The 20,339-nt window shown below is 32.9% G+C and overlaps 1 protein-coding gene across 4 annotated transcripts in view; it reads left to right on the top strand.

The window, feature by feature from the left end:
* Positions 1-20,339, top strand: part of LOC136042317 (uncharacterized) — a 108,866-nt gene that overhangs the window by 81,501 nt on the left and 7,026 nt on the right. For all 4 annotated transcript variants that reach the window (XM_065727268.1, XM_065727269.1, XM_065727266.1 and 1 more), the window contains one exon: positions 16,610-16,755. In XM_065727268.1, coding sequence (XP_065583340.1) covers positions 16,610-16,755 — 146 coding nt within the window. The remainder of the gene's footprint in view (positions 1-16,609; positions 16,756-20,339) is intronic.

Here is a 20,339-nt window from a genome sequence, read left to right as displayed (position 1 = left end):
GGTCAACAATCGATTTTTGTTAGAAATTAGTAGTATATCCTGTATTCGTTTAAGTGGGGCCCTATCCCATCATTCTGAGTGGCATCCTATCCCATTCACTTAAGTGATGCAATATCCCTTGCTATTGGAGCTGCTAGTCCCTCGCATCAAGTCAAAAACTTCTATGAGATTTAAAGTTGTTCTGGAAACAACATATTCTCGGTGAAACCATTCAATTTGTACCAGTACACCCATAGAATTATCTCAATTTTTGGCTGATAAGAAAAATTGGTGGAACATTATTAGCTGAGTTTCATTTGTCTGGTATGTTGTTCGATAATAGAAGTAAGTTTGAAGTGACATGATGTCTAATTAACAAAGTTTTCGTATGGATATTAATGTACAATTGATGAGATTTTATTCTCTAAAGATTGGAGCCGATTGTTGATTATTCAAAATTTTTTGTAACTACAGCCAGGTATCAAGCAGGGTAACAACAAGGTATCATTATTCCATTACCAGGCTTGCGCATGACCACGGCCCCCACCAGGGTACTGAGTCCCCTCCAGGGCTACACGTCCACCTCCAGTGCCCCAATGACCCTCCCTCCAACCTTTTGCTCCCTCAACCATTTTTTCAACGTGTTAAAATCATATTAAAGTAAATACAGAAATACATTCTAAGACAATCAATGTATTGTTTCTGGGAAGCTAATCAATTGATGTTGAGTGTCGAAATATCGTGAAAGTTGATAACGAAATCGATTTTCATAATCGGAGTTGGACTTTTGGTAAATGCTACCGGTAATTTGTTTCCGGATACCTTTTTTGACATCATTCCAAGAATAATCAAACCAGTTTCCAAGAATTTTAAGTATGATGCATTAAAATGATACTGCTTAATCATTCATGTTGTCGTTGAAACAATACAACGAATAAAAGCGGGCTAATTCATGATTCCTGAGAGTTTTTTGGCATGTTTCCACGAATTTTTAGAATGATCTTATCTGGCATTCCGTAATCATTCACATTCTCGAAAAAAACAAAAATGAAAAACAGCGAGTTCAAATCCTGATTTCTGAGAATTCCCTGGTATGTTTCCGAAAATTTCAAGAAGGATACGTTATGTGGTTTTGCGTAATCATTCATGTTGTAGGTGAAGCAATACAATACATTTGGCGACAGGCCTCATATCTGGTTTTTTAGATAACATCTGAGCCAACAACATTTTTAGCGCTATGAATCTAACGCGAGACCTATTATTTCCTATGGTAAAAGAATGATAGGCTACTCGACTGAGCTAATATGTCATTGATGGTTAATTTCTTAGAAATACATTCTAGGAAATGAATGTATTGTTTCTGGGACGCTGGCAACCTGGTGTTAAGCATAACTACATCGTAAAAACTCCTTTCCACAATCGATTTATCATTTGGATATATTGTAAATGCAATCAGTGATATGTTTCCAGGCACCTTTTGCGGCATCATTCCATGAATATGCATAACAAAGAGATTTAAGATACTTTCTGGACAGACATATTCTTTTGATGATTAATGACACTTATTTCGATTCTCAAAATTGCAATGACTACAACCGGACGGGTACCATTTTTCTATTATAATGTTCCTTATCACTAATTATTGAGTTTCGATATTGATCATTGACTATCAATCATTGATAATGGAGCAATGGTCATTGATTTTCAACTATCGATTATTGATTTTTTATTACAGTATTAGTAATGATCGATAATTGATTATCGATTATGTAGTTGATTTTTTATTTATTTTTATTATTTTTTTTGGAATCTAAATTTTTTGGGACAATTTCATCGACATGGATATTTTTGCACTTAGATTTGTCTTGGAACATATAATTTTTTTGGACTTCGGGCTTATTTTTGGGCTTAGAATTTTTTAACTTTAATGTTGAACCATGGAATGCACCTTGAGTATCAAATAAATATTTTTTTTAGAACCTAGAATTTTCTTGGATTTTTTTGAAACTTATGATTTTTTTGAGACTTCAGATTCTTTAAACTTAGATGATGTTACATGCTAGAAAGAAGCATGAATCATGGAATACACCCCGAGTACACAAAAATTAATAGAAAAAAGCATTTAAGCATAGAACAGACTCAGCTACTAGGTTAGTTCAAAGTCTTAATTGGTGACTGAGCATCAAAAATTAATAAAACAAAAAACACTTTTGCATAGAAGAAACTCGGCTACTTGGTAAGTTTCAATCTTCTAATTAGTGACTGATTATCAAATATTAATGAAAAAGCACCCTTACGTAGAACAAACTCAACTACTTAGTAAATTCCACGCCTTTTAACTGGGGACTGAAAATAAAAAATTAATCAAAAAACACTTTTGCATAGAACAAACTAAGGTACTTGGTAAATTTCAAGTCCTTTAGTTTGTAACAGAGTATCAAAAATTAAAAACAAAGTACTTCGGCATAGAAAAAACTTAACTACATAGTAAATTCCTAGTCAATTTAACGGTGACTGAGCATCAAATTAATAAAAAAGACCCCTGCATAGAACAAGCACAACTACTTAATAAATTCCATACTTTTAATTGGTGACTGAGTATCAAAAAACTACAAAACCCTTTTGCATAAAATAAACTCGCTACTTGGTAAATCCAAGTCATTTAATTGGTGACAGAGCATCACAAATTAATAAAAAAAAAAGCCCTTTTGTGTACACCAAAATCAGCAAATTGGTAAATTCTAAGTCTTTTAATTAGTTACTGAGTATCAAAAAATAATTATAAAAACACTTTTAAATGGAACAACCTCTGCTACTTGTTAAATTCCAAGTGATTTAATGGGTGACTGAGTATCAAAAATAATTTAAAAAGCGCTTTTGCATGGAAAAAAAAATAGAATTTAAAGTCCGACTTAAGATGATATTACAGACTAGAAAGGAGTTTCAGTCGAGGAATGTACCCTTATAATAAAAATTCAACAGAAAAAAGCACTTATTTCATAGAACAAATTCAAATTGTTTTAATTGTTGAGGGAATTAAAAATTCATAAAAATATCTATTTTTCATAGAACAAATTCAGCTTCTTGGTAAATTCCAAATCTTTTAATTGATAACTGAGTATCAAAAATTAAAAACAACGCAATTGCATATAATAAACTCAGCTACTTGGTAAGTCCAAGTCTTAATATTGGTGATTGATTATCAAGAATTAATAGAAAAGCCCTTTTGCATAGCACAAACTACGTGGTACATTCTAAGTATTTCAATTGATGACTGACTATCAAAAAGTAATAAACAAACATTTTTGCATAGAACAAACTGGGCTACTTTGTAAATCCCAAGTATTTTAAATATGTGGCTAAGAATCGAAAATAAAATAAATAAAAAAATTTGCAAAAAAACATCAGGTAATGGGTACATTCCAAGTCTTTTAATTAATGACTGAGTATCAAACATTAATAAAAACGCACTTTTGCCTAGAAAAAACTAAGCTACTCAGTAAAGTCCAACTCTTTTAAATGGTGTCTGGGTATCAAAATAAAAAAAAAGCACTTTCACTAAAAAAAATTCAGCTTCTTAGTATTTTAATATGTGATTAAGTATCATAAATTAATAAAAAAAATACATTTGCATAGGAAAAAATTGGTTACTAGGTAAATTCTAAGTCTTTTATTTGGTGACTGACTATCAAACATTAATAAAAAAACACTTTTGCCTAGAACAGACACAGCTAGTTTGTAAATTCCAAGTCTTTTAATTGGTGTCTGAGTATCAAAAATTAATAAAAAAAATACTTTTGCATAGAACAAAGAACGATATCAGCTACTTGGTAAATTATAAGTCCTTTTATTGATGATTGAATATCAAAAATTAATAAAAAAGCAACTTCGCAGAGAATAAACTCAGCCACTTAGTAAATTCCAAGTCTTTTAATTGGTGACAGAGTATTAAAAATTACTCAACTACTTGGTTAATTCTAAGTTTTTGAATGGGTGACTGAGTACCAAAAATTAATGAAAACGCAATCTTGTTCAGAACAACCTAAACTACTTGGTTAATTCCAAGTCTTTGAATGAGTGACTGAGTACCAAAAATTAAAGAAAACGCAATCTTGTTCAGAACAACCTAAACTACTTGGTAAACTCCAAGTCATTTAGTTGGTGACTAAATATCAAAATTACTGTCTTCCCACAGAAAAAACTCAACTACTTTGGCAAATTATAAGTCATTTTAATTTGTAACCGAGTATCAAAAATTAAAAAAAAAACCGGTTACATAGAATAAATTCAGCTATTTAGTTAATCCAGGTCCTTTAATTAGTTACTGAGTATCAAATATTAATGTAAATAAAACACTTTTGCAAAGAATAAACTCAGCTACTTGGTAAATTCCAAGTCATTTAATTGGTGACTGAGCATCAATAATTAATAAAAAAAAACATTTTTTTACCTTAAATTACCTTAAATCGCAGTTACAGCGAGATAAGGTCTGCATCCTCCTGTAGAACATCTCACTTTTGAATTGATGAGGTGACATAATTAGTGGGTATGATGGGGTGTGGCCTCCCACTGGTACTTCCATTCCACGTTACTCCACTCTAAATCAACTGCATATTTGAAAGAATTAATCGATTCACCAGTGATAGTCTCATTGGAAAGACTGTTCCAAGTTGAGACAGAACGTACTGTGAAAAAGTTCGGCCTCTGTCTGCATCTGTAGTGCTCATGTTGCAGCTTCATTGAGTGGCCCCGTGTCATAGTGGCAAGAGAGGGGGTAAAAACGGAGTTAGCCATGTTGTTTTGGTACATTTTCTTGACAAAAAAGACATCTCCTCTGTGCCCCCGGTAAACTAATGTGGATATTGTTGGTGTGGGGCACAAAGCTTAGTTGCTCTTCTCTGTACGCTCTTTAGGGCTGTCACATCTCCCTTATATTGAGGATTTGTAACAGGGCAGCCAAACTCCAAATGTGGTCTTACAAGAGCATTATATAATTTTCTTATTATAAGAGGATGACGTGATGATATGGTTCGTTTAATTAGTCCCAGAGCTCTATTGACCTTAGCAACTTGTTGCATAGAAAAACGTTGCAAACAAAAAAGTAGATTTTTTAACTTAGATGATGTTGTATGCTAGAAAGAAGCTTGTATCGAGGAATGTAACCTGAGCATCAAAAATTAATGAGAAAAAAGAGCTTTTTCATAGAACAAACTCAGCTACTTGGTAAATTCTAAGTGGTTTTATTGGTGAGTGTATCAAAAACTAATAAAAATATTTTTGCATAGAACAAACTGAGCTATTTGGCAAACCAAGTCTTTTTACTTGGTGACTAAGAATAAAAAATTAGCAAAAAAGCACTTTTTCATAGAAAAACCTCAGCTACTCGGTAATCCCAAGTCTTAATTTGTGACTGCGTATCCAAAATTAATAAGAAAAGCACATTTACATGGATAAAACTCAGCTACTTGGTAAATTCCAAATCTGTCACTTGGTAACTGAGTATCAAGAATTAATAAAAAACTCTTTTGCACCGAACAAACTAGAATTCTGCTTGAGCTTCGATGATGTTAAATGATAGAAAGAAGCTTAAATCTTCTGAAGAACTTTAGCATAGAACAAACTCAGCTACTTGGTAAATCCAAATTTTTTAATTGATTACTGAGTATCAAGAATTTATGAAAAGGTGCAATTGCATAGAAAGAAAATTAACTACTGGGTAAATTCAAAGTCATTTTAATGGGTGAATAAGTATCAAAAACTAATAAGAAAACTTTTGCATAGAAAAAACTCAGCTACTTAGTAAATTATATGTCTTTTAATTGGTGACTGAGTATCAAAAACTAATATAAAAAAACACTTTTGCATTGAACAAACTCAGCTACTTGGTAAATCCAATTCTTTTAATTGGTGAGTGAGTATCAAAATTAATTTTAAAAAGCACTTTCACATAAGAAAAACTCAGCTAATTGGTAAACTCAGTCTTTTAATTGGTGTCTGAGTATCAAAAATTGATAAAAATTAGCACATTTACTTAGAACAAACTCAGCTGATTGGTAAATTTCAAGTCTTTCTATTGATGATTGAGTATCAAAAATTAATAAAAAAGCAATTTCGCAGGGAACAAACTCAGCCACTTGGTAAATTCCAAGTCTTTTAATTGGTGACCGAGTATCAAAAATTACTCAGCTACTTGGTTAATTCCAAGTCTTTGAATGTGTGACTGAGTACCAAAAATGAATGAAAACGCAATCTTGCATAGAACAAACTAACTCCTTGGTATATTCCAAGTCATTTATTTGGTGACTGAGTATCAAAAATTAATAAAAAATTTACTTTTCTACAGAAAAAACTCAAATAATTTGGCAAATAATAAGTCAATTTAATTGGTAACTGAGTGTCAAAAATAAAAAAAACCGTTTGTATAGAATAAATTCAGCTATTTGGTTAATCCAGGTCCTTTAATTAGTTACGGAGTATCAAATATTAATATAAAAAAATACTTTTGTAAAGAATAAACTCAGCTACTTGGTAAATTCCATGTGATTTAATTGGTGACTGAGCATCAAGAATTAATAAAAAAAAAAACAGTTTTGCAAAGAAAAAGGTAGATTTTTTTAACCTAGATGATGCTGCATGCTAGAAAGAAGCTTGTATCGAGGAATGTAACCTGAGCATCAAAAATTAATGAGAAAAGTAATTTTGCATAGAACAACATCAGCTACTAGGTAAATTCTAAATGTTTTCATTGTTGAGAGTTTTTCAAAAATTAATAAAAAAGCACTTCTACATAGAATTAACTCAGCTACTTGGGAAATTCAAGTTCATTAAATTGGTGTCTGAGCATCAAAAATTAATAAGAAAAAACGCTTTTGCGTTGAACAAATTGAGCTACTTGGTAAACTCCAATTGTTTTAGTTGTTGAGAGTTTATTGGTGACTGAGTATAAAAAATTTATAAAAAACACTTTTGCATAGAATAAGCTCATTTACTTTATATATCCAAGTCTTTTAATTGGTGCCTGAGTATCAAAAATTACTAAAAAATTACTTTTGCATAGATCAAACTCAGCTACTTGGCAAATTCTGAATCTTTTACTTAGTGAATGAGTATCAAAAATTAATACGTAAAACTGTTTTGCATAGAACAAGCTTTAATTTTTTTTAGTTTAGATGATGTTACATGCTAGAAAAAGTTTGAATTAAGGAATATACCCTGAAAATCAAAATATATGAAAGAAATCACCAAAAATTGGTAGTATTGTATTATCAAAAGTTTCAAAAATGGAAAGTATCTTGGTAGTACCAAAAATTAATAAGAAAAAGCACTCTTGCATTGAACAAACTCAACTACTTGGTAAATTCCAATTCTTTTAATATGTGACTGTATATGACAAATTCCAAGTTTATTAATTGGTGTCTGAGTATCGAAAATGAATAAAAAAAAAACACTTTTGCATAGAACAAGCTCAGCTTTTTGGTAAATTCCAAGTCTTTCAATTGGTGATTGAGCATCAAAATTAGTGAATTAATTATACTTTACGGGTAATAAAGTTCATTCATTCATTCATTCAAAGTCTTTCAATTGGTGACTGAGTATCAAAAATTACTCAACTAATTGGTAAATTCCAAGTCTTCGAATTAGTAAGTGATTATCGGAAATTAATGAAAAAGCACTCTTGCGTAGAACAAACTCAACTACTTGGTAAATCCCAAGTCTTTTAGTTGGTGACTGAGTGTCAAAAATAAGAAAAAGCACTTTTGCATGGAAAAAACTCGGATACTTGGTAAATTCCAAGTCTTTTCATTGGTGTTTGAGCATGAATTTTAATGAAAAAGCACTTTTTCTTAGAATAAACTCAGATGCTTGGTAAATTCCAGGTCTTTTAATTGATGTGCGAGCATCAAAAATTAATCAGCTTTGCACTTTTGCATAGAACGAGCTGCGCATATTGGTAAATTCTAAGTTATTTTATCGGTTATTGAGCATCAAAAATAAGTAAAAAAGTAATTTTGCATAGAACAAATTCATCTACTTGGTAAATTCTTCGATTTTGATTGATGACTGACTATAAAAATCAACAAAAAACAATTTTACATAGAAAAAACTTATCTACTTGAGTTAACTTGAGTTAAGTGACTGAGTATCAAATAATAATAGAAAAAGCACTTTGCATAGATGAAACTCAGCTACTTGGTACATTCCAAATCTTTTACTTAGTGACTGAGTATCATAAATTAACAAAAAAGCACTTTTACTTAGATCAAACTCAGCTTCTTGGTAAATTGCAGCTCTTTGAATTGGTGTCTGAGTATCAAAAATTGATAAAAACGCAATTTTGCTTAGAAAAAACTAGAATTCGTTTTTGAACTTAGATAATATTAAATGCTAGAATGGAGCTTCAATCGAGGAATGTACCCTGTTAATCAAAATTAATAAGAAAAAGCACTTTTGCATAGAACAACCTCAGCTACTTGGTAAATAATAAATGTTTTAATTGTTGAGAGTTTCTAAAATTAATAAAAAAAAGCACTTCTACATAGAACAAACTCAGCTACATGGTAAATTCAAGTTCTTTAAATTGATGATTGAGCATCAAAAATCAATAAATAAAAAAAGCTTCTGCATAAAACAAAGTACTTGGTACTTGGTAAATTCCAAATCTTTTACTTAGTGACTGAGTATCATAAATTAACAAAAAAGCACTTTTACTTAGATCAAACTCAGCTTCTTGGTAAATTGCAGCTCTTTGAATTGGTGTCTGAGTATCAAAAATTGATAAAAACGTAATTTTGCTTAGAAAAAACTAGAATTCGTTTTTGAACTTAGATAATATTAAATGCTAGAATGGAGCTTCAATCGAGGAATGTACCCTGTTAATCAAAATTAATAAGAAAAAGCACTTTTGCATAGAACAACCTCAGGTACTTGGTAAATAATAAACGTTTTAATTGTTGAGAGTTTCTAAAATTAATAAAAAAAACACTTCTACATAGAACAAACTCAGCTACATGGTAAATTCAAGTTCTTTAAATTGATGATTGAGCATCAAAAATCAATAAATAAAAAAAGCTTCTGCATAAAACAAAGTACTTGGTACTTGGTAAATTCCAATTGCTTTAGTTGTTGAGAGTTTTTTGGTGACTGAGTATTAAAAATTAATAAAAAACACTTTTGCATAGAATAACCTCAGCTACTTTGTATATCTAAGTACATAATCTCCAACTGAAATCAGCAAAAGTCCTTCAGTCTACCACCCATATTTCTGTTGAACTTCTGAAGATTAAAGATATACACACATTACACCTCTCTCTCACTGCATTTCAATATTTCAGTGGAGACCTTCTATTAAGTTTTTCCGGGATTCTTGAGATTGTTGGAAATGTCAGTCCTTATGAAACTAGGAACCAGGATGATGTGCTAGTGCCATCCACCTCTGCAGTGCGATCGGACTTCGGTCTGATAGTTGCTGTCGGACGTGCCTGGAATTCCATTCCTGTTGGGATTCGACGGTCCTGTACCATAGGCTCCTTCAAGAAACGGTTTAAGAATTTTTTAAATAAAAAGAAAAATTATAATCAGTTATTTATATTGTTTATTTATTTAGATTTAATTCAATTATTTAGATTTGGTGGTGTGATTGTTGTATTCTCGATGTATATATGTATTTTTTTTTTTTTTTTTTTTTAAGTAAGTGTTGCGGAGACCGGTTGTACTCGGGTGGGGATTGGTGAGTAACCTCTAAATATATTTTAAGTTTGAATGTATTTAATAGTTATATACATTTTGTTTTGTTGTTTGTTTTGTTCCCAAATAACGGGCCATTGAGCCCTTTGGGATATATTTGTTTATAAATGGATGGATATGGATAATAAAAGGAACTTGAACTTAAGTTTTTAATTGGTATCTGAGTACCAAAAATAAAAATAAAGTATTTTTGCATAGCTCAAACTCAACTATTTGGTGAATTCCAAATATTTTACTTAGTGACTGAATATCAAAAATTAATAAGTAAAACAGTTCTCCATAGAAAAAGCTTAAATCAAGGAATTTACCCTGAAAATAAAAAAAAATAAAAAAAGCACTCTTGCACAGAACAAACTGAACTACTTGGTAAATTACAAGTCTTTTAATTTGTGACTGTGTATAAAAATTAATAAAAAAAAACGCATTTGCATAGAACAAACTTAGCTACCTGGTAAATTTCCAAGTCTTTTAATTAGTTACAGAGTATAAAAAATTAATAAAAAATTACTTTTACATAGAAATAAAACTCAACTACTTAGTAAATTCCCAGTCATTTTAACTGGTGACTGAGTATCGAAAATTAATAAAAAAAAAAACACTTTTGCATAGAATAATCTTAAATACTTTGTAAATTCCCAGTCTTTTAATTGGTGACTGAGCACCAACAATTAATAAAAAAGCGCTTTTGCATAGAACACACTCAGCTATACGGTAAATTCCAAAGCATTTAATTGGTGACTGAGTATCAAAAATTAATAAAATTACACTTTTGTATAGAAAGAACTAGAACTTGCTTTGAATTAAGATGATACTAGACCTAAGTTGCCCGGGCAACGTGAAGTGTTGCGACAATCTTTTTCCGGCTTCGCCGACTAAAGTGTTGCGAGGGCAACACTTTGGTTTTGTTTCTTCACTATCGATCAGTAATCATATGATCGAAGGCTATTCCTCAGTGTTGAAAAAACAACAAGAAAATAGTATCGAAAGAAGGGACTAAATTGACTTTGCAGCCAGTTGAACTTTATCCTTTTCAATCGTAGACATCGTGACGGATTAAAACTCGGAACCACATCCTATATAATCTAGTTGGTATTATAGAGCTATTCCTAAATTTTCAGGATCAAAATACCATAGATGACATTCTATTAATTATTACGAAACTATCTCATTGTTTTACATTCTCGTTTGTGCTTGTTTCTTCACTATCGCTTAAATGATGAGGTTGTCTGCCTATCGCAGTTTTTAAAACGGTATGTTCAAACAAGAACGCAATCAGTTATCACATGACCAAAGGCTATTCCTCAGCGTTGAAAAAACAACAACTACAAAATAATATCAAAAGAAGGGACTAAATTGACTTTGCAGCCAGTTCAACTTTGTCCTTTGCAATCGTAGACAGCGTGACGGATGAAAACTTGGAACAATGTCTTATATAATCTAGTTGGTATTATAAAGCTATCCGTAACTTTTTAGAATTAAAATACCATAGGTGAAACTAATTATTACGAAACTTCCTCATTGTTTTACGATATCGTTTGTATCCGTTGCGTAAACACTTCATTCTGTCAGATTTAAAGAGATCGAATACAATGTGCACCAATTTGCACAAATTTCTTTCCCAAAGTAAAAAGATTCTTACTTACAAGTCCCTCTCCTGTGATGGACATCAACTTCACCGGAAACAAATAAATGGGTACACCAACTAGCAAAAGTTGCAAACCCCTCATCGCTGAACATGATTGTAGCCTAACAGCCGGTTATTACTTACAAGTCCCCTACATATCTTACTACTGGAACCAAATTGGTTTAACTATCGAATACACCGGAAAAAATAATACGTACACCAACAAGCAAAAGTGGCAAACCCCTCATTGTCGAAGACTATTATGAGCTAACAGCCATTTCTCGCCCAAAGTAAACCGATTCTAACTTATAAGTCCCTCTCCCATAATAGGCATCAAGTTCACCGGAAACAAATAAATGGGTACACCAACTAGCATAGTTGCAAACCCGTCATTGCTGAAGTGATTTTAGCCTGCCAGCAGATTATTACGTACAAGTACCCTACATTTCTTACCACTGGAACCAAATTGGTTTTACCATCAAATACACTGGAAACAAATAATAGATACACCAACTAGCAAAAGTTGCTAACCCCTCATTGGCGATAGTGATTATTACCTAACAGTCGACTGTTGCATACATGTCCTCTATATGTCTCACAATTTGTATCGGCCTAGATTTCGTTTCAGTGTGTAACTTACTACTGAAGTTGTCAACCCCTTGAAACTTTCAAACTGGTATACCTCATGAAGGAATTTTTGTATCAAAAATTGGATGTCATATACTTTGATCAGCTCATCAAGAGCTATCGATTGCCGTCGAAAAACACTCTATCTATCTTAGTTCAAAAGTTGATTTTTTTTGGCCGTAGGCCAAATTTTAACGTCACCACTTAGAAAGGAGCAAAGGATAAGCTCCAATTTTTTTTTTAGCAATAAGAGAACTTTTAAAGTTTATTAGGTATATCTGATACCATTTCTCTACCGCAATCCAAAGTCCAAAAAACCGAATGATAAACTCAGCTGAAATCACGAACAGAAATGGGTAGAAACAATAGATTTTCTGTTTATCATTCAAAGAAGATATAATGGCTGTGGGGCCGGGTAACTGCCGCATATATTTCACACTTATAGATTTTAGTCCATCTTCAATTTGAAAGTGGTGCCTGCCTGCTAGAGCGGAGCTTTCCACTCGAAAGCAGAAACATGGTTTGATGAAACGGAAGCTTGGCTGCACAACTTCAGATACTCCAGATACTTCAGATACAAGCAAAAACCATCCTTGTTGGTCCCAGGCAATAGTTCTGTGGAGCTTTCCAAAATGTAATGTCATATTCATCAATTCGGCCTGAGGTCCCCACTTTCCGTAAAAACCGCACCCTTACCAGTTTCCAGGAATAAGCTGAGATCGGCGCCATAGGAAAAAAAAAACGGGACAAAACCAAAGTGTTGCTCTCGCAACATAATTAAATGGTAGAATGGAGTTTCAATCGAGGAATTCTCCTTGTTAATCAAAAATTAATAAGAAAAGCACTTTAGCAAAGGACAGCCTCAGATACTTGGTAAATTCTAAGTGTTTTAATGGTTGAGAGTTTCAAAAATTAATAAAAAAGCACTTCTACATTATAATAAAATAATCCACTTGGTAAGTTTAAGTTCTTTAAATGGTGACTGAGCATCAAAAATTAATAAATAAAACGCTTTTGCATAGAACAAAGTGAGGTACTCGGTAAATTCCAATTTTTTTGTTTTTAAGATTTAATTGGTGACTGAGTATTAAAAATTAATAAAAAACACTTTTGCATAGAATAAACTGAATTAATTGTTCACACACCAATGGATTCTGCTGAGCGTAAATCCAACTGGCGTTCTTCTTTTATCCAGCTGCATTTATTACAGCCGGTTGAGGTTGTCCCAATTCATATCATGAACCCTCAGGGACTAGGTCCCTGTTTGGTCAGCACCTCCTATTCAGAGATATACTCTATATATTTGTGCAACAATCCCCAGTCCACCACCTGGCGACGTGATGAATGGCCTTGAGAAGGCCCCTTCCGAAAATTTTATTCAGTAGGAATTTAATACCTACTCCTATTAACCTAAACATTATAACCTTCATAGAATGGCATATTTTTTCTTGGGATCCTGCTTATTTATTTCTCTAACCGTAAGTAAAATCATTTGATTGACCATAGTCTCTGTCACTTTTCTCCACGGGGGTAAATATTACTATGACTTACAACTTATACTTATTAGCTGTTAGATACTGAAATTCTAGAATGCTAATCATTTTATCTTCGTCCTATCAGAGACTTAGAGGCATCCTTCATCATCATGAGCCCTACTCCCTGTCAATGGGTACAACGCTTCTTTCTTGAATAAATAAAGTCTTGTCACCAATTTTTATGTTTCCAGCCTTCGGAAGATTTCTTTTTCAACTATCAAATCCAATCCAAAACATTAAAGTTCTTAAATTAAAATATCGATACTACAGTTTATTTACGTTTTATGTCACAATTTTTATAATATTTAGACATTCGAAATCGTAATGGCTTATGGAAAAGCAATGTATCCCACCATTTTACATCAAGGACTAATATCAAACAGTTCGTGGTAACGAACCATCAGGAATGAGCAATGTGGCCATCGACTGATCATAATGTATGTATGTGTGTATGTATGTAAACATAACAAAACCAACAAGAAAATTACAAATAAATGTAGAAGAAAAAATGCACTTTTATATGAATCTTCACGATATTATTTACAAAGAGATACATCTTTCACAATGTATTTGCCCTTCATCAACATGCTTAGCCATATTCCTTAATGTCATTTTAACTTATGATCCTACAATCACTTCTGCCCACCTTCAATGTGTCATCACTAACGAAAAACACTCGTTTCTCAGATCCGCCAATTCCTTACAATTACCCCAAAAAGAAAAATATCCTCATCATCTTCCCCAAACATTGGAAAAGGGCTTGGTTATGCATACTTATATGCATACTTACCGTTCCAAAACAACTTAACCCCTAAATGCACAAATTATTTTTTAACCTCTATAAAATCACCTTAAAATCTAAATTCATCATCTTTCCTTAATTTTCCACCTTTCCTAAAAACTACGATCTCCATGTTCTTATCTAATTCTACTCCTTTTATATCCAAATATTCTTCCATTGAACAAAATCGGTGACATTGGGCATCCCTGTTTTAAACCTGTTCTCGTCAAAATTTTCCCAGATACCTCTCGTCCATTCTATTGGCCAGCTGCACAATAAAAATATTTGGCTGAAAATGACAGTTAAAACTGGTATGCATACTTCTTTTGCCTTTTTCAATACTCTTAGTGGAATTCCGTCTCAATCTGTAGCTTTTTCTTTAGATGATTTCCTTGTCTCCTATATCTCCTGTTCCAAACTTGTTATTATCAATTTCATATTTCCTTCTGTCAGGGGCAAAAAAAAATATAATTTCTGGTAAGATTTTGGAGATCTTAATGAAAATCACACCATCAGATTTACATTTTAGAGAGCCTTTGACGAGAATAGGTTTAAAATAGGTTGATTTCTACAGGTAGAAAAACGCTCCGGAAGTAATGCTAAGAGTTTCAAAAATATGCATGCTTTTGTTTGCTAATGCTATTGCTCTCCTAGAAGAATCGGCAGAAAACATGCAAACACTTAAATAGAATGGAGGAATATTTGGATATAAAAGGATTTGAATTAGATAAGAAGAAAGCAGCAATTGTAGTTTTTAGGAAAGGGGGAAAATTAAGGAAAGATGATGAATTTAGATTTAAAGGTGATTTTATAGAGATCAAAAAATAATTTGTGCATTTAGGGGTTAAGTTTTTTTGAAACGGTAAGTATGCAAAGGAGGTTAAGCATAGAGTACAAAAGAGAAATATACGCAAAAAATTAGTTTTTAAAAGTGAGGTTGGAAAAATTAGGGATTTAGCAATGCATTAATATTTATTTAGGACTAAACTCCTTCTGTTTATGCATTAGGGGTCTTAGAAAAAGAGAAAAAGTGTCTAGAAAAAGCTGTGGGGTCTTAGAAAAAGTGAGGAGTTGGAGAGAATGCAAAGAAATTATTTTAAGAGATTTTTTTTAGGCCCATAAATCCACTGACACTGTTGTACTGGAGGAGGATTTGGGACTAAGCAGGTTAAGGAAAGATAGGTTAATAAGCATGGTAAGTTTTGGATACAAATTTTAAGAAGTAGAAATAGACTAGCGAAAAAAGCGTATTTTATTGTGTTGAAAGATAAGATAGGGGTAGCGTGGCTGGAGGAAATAAAGAAAATTTTAGATAAAGTTGGATATTCATATTTTTGGAATGAAGGTAAGGGATCTAATACGGGTAAAGTGGTTCATAAGTTAAAAGAAAGGTTACACGAGCAAGGAATACAGCAGTGGCGGGCTCGCAAGGAGGCCTCAGGATCTCTGAGTCTGTTTAGTATGGTTAAGGACACGTGGAGGGAGGAAGTTTATTTTATGTTGGGGTTGAAAGGGCAAGAAATAAAAAGGATTCTGAACTTAAGGGGAGGTTTGATTAATATTGGGGAAAGAGAGATGGAATTTAAGGGGTCATGGTGCTAACCCTGTCTCTTATCCAATATGTGGGGAAGATTCTTCTCTCTGTGAGTAAGTGACTATTTAATTTTTTTGCTCTTCTCTGAGTAAGTGACTCGTTTATTTTTCCCCTTTTTTACAGGCCAAAGAACCATTGGGGGAATAGTAAAAAATGTAAGATTTTATGTGTGTTTCGTGATGAATAAATCTTATCTTATGATGAGTATATTTTTAATATTTGGGGATTTGTAAGTTAGTTTAGGTCAAATATAAGCAACCCCTGGAAAGGGCACATATCAAGCTTATCAGATACCCTGGTAAGCAATATAAAGTGCTTTCCTCTTGACAGTGTTTGCCGACAGAACAAAGTTTGAGAATTAAGAGTTTTCTGCTTGCTGTTCTGCGAACTCTTAAGTAAGTAAGTAAATATTGCAATCTCCAGATTTTGGGTGTTAAGTAATTGGTTTTCCAGAATTCGTTACAGATGAATAAATTAAAGCATGGTTAATCATTTGCCTAATTTAAACCAATTACACTTAATCATGGAAGTATGGTAAAGTGTCTTCTTCTTTTGTCTTTGACCGTATGACAATGCATGAACTACTTTCATAAGCGATTCCAAATTGTCGAGCTTAATTTATTTTTAATATTTTTTTTTACTATTTTATTTAAATTAACGAAAAGCCGTTTTCAGATTTGTACCTTCTCCTTTATCGGCTAATAATCTTTCATTTTATTTTGAAGTGCCAAGCTAATTTGCGTAGAACCATGTAGGAAGAAAGTTAAGTGTGGCCATTACTGCCCAAATTTGTGTGGTGACCCTTGCATAATGCCATCTGACTGCCTTATATGCAACAAAATCAAAGAAGAAAAGGATAAATCAGAAAAAGGTAATGTAGCAATATTTGATTTTTCTTATTTAGTTGTTTCACTTCGAAAAATTACAATAATATTTCCAAAATTTTAATCTAAATAAAAATAAAATATGAAAACGATTTTCCTGTGAAACTAAGTTTAAAAGTAAAGTTGTTCTTATCAGAAAAGTATTACACTTTTGATGTTTTTTATACCGAAAACATAAAAAGGGAAAGAGACAAAAGTCTTCGCCAATATCTCCCCTTCGTGGCGGGTGACCTTCGGTAACCTTGCAAAACAGTCAGATTACCTAACGTACCGAATTTAGGATTTAAAACAAATTGTTTTTATTGTAGAAGGTATGGTGTTGTCGGAAATTTCTAGAGACCTGCCTTGTTTAAGGTGCGATAGTTGAGGTGTTTTTGCCATAGGTGGACCAACATTGTGACATGTTTGCAGTGTCAGCAGCAGTAAAACAGAAAAAAAGAAGGAAATTTCTTTATTAAAATGTTTTTGCAAAAGCTGAAAAAGTTTTAATCCGTAATTATGAAGTTCCATGTGTCATCTAAGTCAGTGTGTCTCCAAAGAAAATCATCAAAAAGGTACTTAAAATTTTTTGCTGTATTATTTTATTTATTTCTATTGTTTAGCTGATGCAGGTGATTTTTCTTTTGTTTTTAAGGTTTGCTAAGCGGTATTTCCCTTGCAGCCCTTGGTAGACTCGACCTATATTTTTGTGGTTTGTTTATTGATTTTTTTTTTCATGATCACAAAAAGTTTTCATACCGTGCTTTTCCAAAATCTGGTTTCACACTATCGTTCAAGTTATTGTTATATATATTTTTTTTTCTTGGTTTCTTTTTCTAGCTTTCTCTTCTTCTTGGCCTCTGCCTCTCTCTCCTTCTTTTATTGCTCTCACTCTTTTTTACTTTCAGTCTATTTACTCCATCGTTTCTTTTTGTCAATTAGATAAAGGTATGTTGAGATAGATGTAGGTAGCTAGATCGACCTAGCTAAGTAAACTTAGTTAAGTAGGTAAAATTGTGAATATCTGAGCTTTACTTTTTCTTGCTTCAGTTAATTTATTCTTTCAACTCTTCTTCACTCTTTTCTTTTTTTACTCTTTTAATGTTTTGTTCGATGAATTTTGAATATTTCCATTTTTGGCTCCGTAGGTACTCTGTTTTATTATTTGTTCAAGTTTGTTCGTTCGTGATTTTTTAAATTGTGCTTGCCATCTTTTTTTTTTTATATTGCTCGTGGGTTTGGGATCTTTCAGGTTTTCTAAGAAATTATAAATTGTATATATTTAAGATGGAAAAATGTTCTTGTTCTGTTTTACCTGAAGTTTCTTCAAGTAAATTTGTGTTTCTCAGAACCTTGTTTTCGTAATTTTGTCTTTATTAAGTTTTTTCTGTCGTGTCTCTGACTTTTTAAAAGTTCTTTTCACGTGTTTTTTTTTTGAAGGTTTAGTTTGTGTCTTTGGAGCTTGTTCGAGTCTTCTCTCGTTTTTTTGGTGTATATGCTGAATTTTTCGCTGCTGAGTTTGCTTTATTGAAATGTGTGGGTTACATTTCACAATTTTCTGGGGGATTTTCTTTGAGAAGCGCAGGCTTCATACCTTTTTAAAATATTTAAAAATTTTTACCTTTTTTAGAATACTTTTTTAACATACTTTAAAAATATCTTCTTAAAATACTTTGTAAAAGTTCTTTTCATGTGTTTTTTTTCTGAAGGTTTAGTTTGTGTCTTTGGAGCTTGTTTGAGTCTCACTCAATTCAAATTTCACGATTTTCTGTAGATTTTCTTTGAGAAGTGCAGTCTTCGTGCCATGTGGTTTTCTTTTTCTCTTGCTAAGTTTCCTGTACTGATCTGAGAGGCTTTATTAATGCTTGAAAACCCTTCACAATTATTCTCGGTCAACCGGCTCAAATGCTTTTCTAAAGCCAATGAATAGTAGATACAGCTAGTTCTACTAATTTGATTACTCAATAAGCATTCGCAATAAGAAAATCAAATCAGAGCATGATCAAACGTTTTTAAAACCATTTTGCCCTTCTTGCATATACTTATATAGTGGATGTCGTAACCGGTACAATATAGTTGAAGCCAATAGGTTGCATTGCACTGGCTTAAGAGTTACACCTTTCCAGCTAATGCAAAGTATAGTATTTCCATTCTGGAAAGTTTTTCCAATATTCTCTTGGTCTATTCACGTGGAGCCATCCATACTCTATATCTGGTTTATATATAGATATGCAGATATTCTATTTCTGGTATTGGTCACATTCTATATCTTAGGGAAAAGGCTGATTACACAGACACATAATTTCATACTGAATACTTAAGAATTTCTGCAGTGATTTCATCTATACATCTAGAGTTCTTCTATATTTTAGCTATTTTGCTACACATATGGTCTCGGTAGTGTCCGACGAGTACTTATATATGTTAAGCCGCAAATAGAGAATATAAGGTGCATTTTCTTGGTCAATAGATCTCGACCTATTTGACAGCCATAGGCAGCGCAATAGCGCTGCCTAAGCAAAGAGCGATGTGGGCTCATTGTATTGTTTATTTATTTTTTTGCTTTGTTTTATACCAGGACACTTGATATCAAAGGAGTTGTCATGTGAACTTCAAAAAAGGCTCATTTGATCGGAAATAGGAAGGGCTTGTGGCTTTGTTAGTAGTCAAAAGTGATTGGAGGGCAACTAACCCCCCTCCCAAGCCCACCATTACCCCAAACACATCCAATAAAAATTTTGTATAGCCAATTTGTTCAACGTAGTTGAAAGGTCTGCAAAATTATGTATTTGAGGATGACAACCCCCCTGCAGCCCTCAGGAGAAGGGTTGTAAGTTATGCCCTGGGGGCATGTAAGGTTTATATAGAAAGGGTGATCGTATAAACTTTGGAGCAAGCTTATTGGATTGATGATCAGAAGTTTTAGTGCATTTTATTAGATTCAGAGAGATGGCAGGGAGGATATCCTTCCTCACACCTCGTATTTTCCTGAACTGCGGCTGATAGAAATTTAGAGATGGCCATTTTTGGTCGTAGAAGCTTCGAAAAAGGCTGATTCGATTGGAAATCGGAAGGGTTAGTGCCCTTTTTAATATTTGAAAATGATTGAAGGGCAACTAACCCCCATACCCATTATTATCCTAAACACATCCAATCAAAGTTTTGAGATAGCCATTTTGCTCAACGTAAATGAAAGGTCTGGAAATTATGTTTTTAGGATGATAACCCCTCCCCCTCCCCCAGAGCCTTCAAGGCAAGGGTTGTACGCTATTTCCTGGGGGCAAATAAGGTAAATATAGAAAGGGCGATCGTATGCACTTCGAGGGAGGGGGGTGGGAGGGCTCATTGGACTGGTAATTAGAAATTATAGTGTCCATTTTAAAACTCAGGGTGATTGGGAGGTTGATACCCCTCCCCCCTCCACACCTCTTTTTTTCGCGAAATCAGTCCGATAGAATTTTGGGATGGCCATTTGTTGTGGTAGAAACTTCGGAAACAGCTCCTTTGATTAGAAATTGAACGGGCTAGTGCCCTTCTTAATAATCAAAAATGATTGGAGGGCAACTATCCCCTCCTCCCACATCCACCATTA

The sequence above is a fragment of the Artemia franciscana genome, unplaced genomic scaffold, assembly GCF_032884065.1.
Source record: "Artemia franciscana unplaced genomic scaffold, ASM3288406v1 Scaffold_1089, whole genome shotgun sequence".
Taxonomy (NCBI): Eukaryota; Metazoa; Arthropoda; class Branchiopoda; order Anostraca; family Artemiidae; genus Artemia; species Artemia franciscana.
The sequence above is the reverse complement of the archived record's forward strand: the minus strand, read 5'-3'. Positions and strand labels throughout refer to the sequence as shown.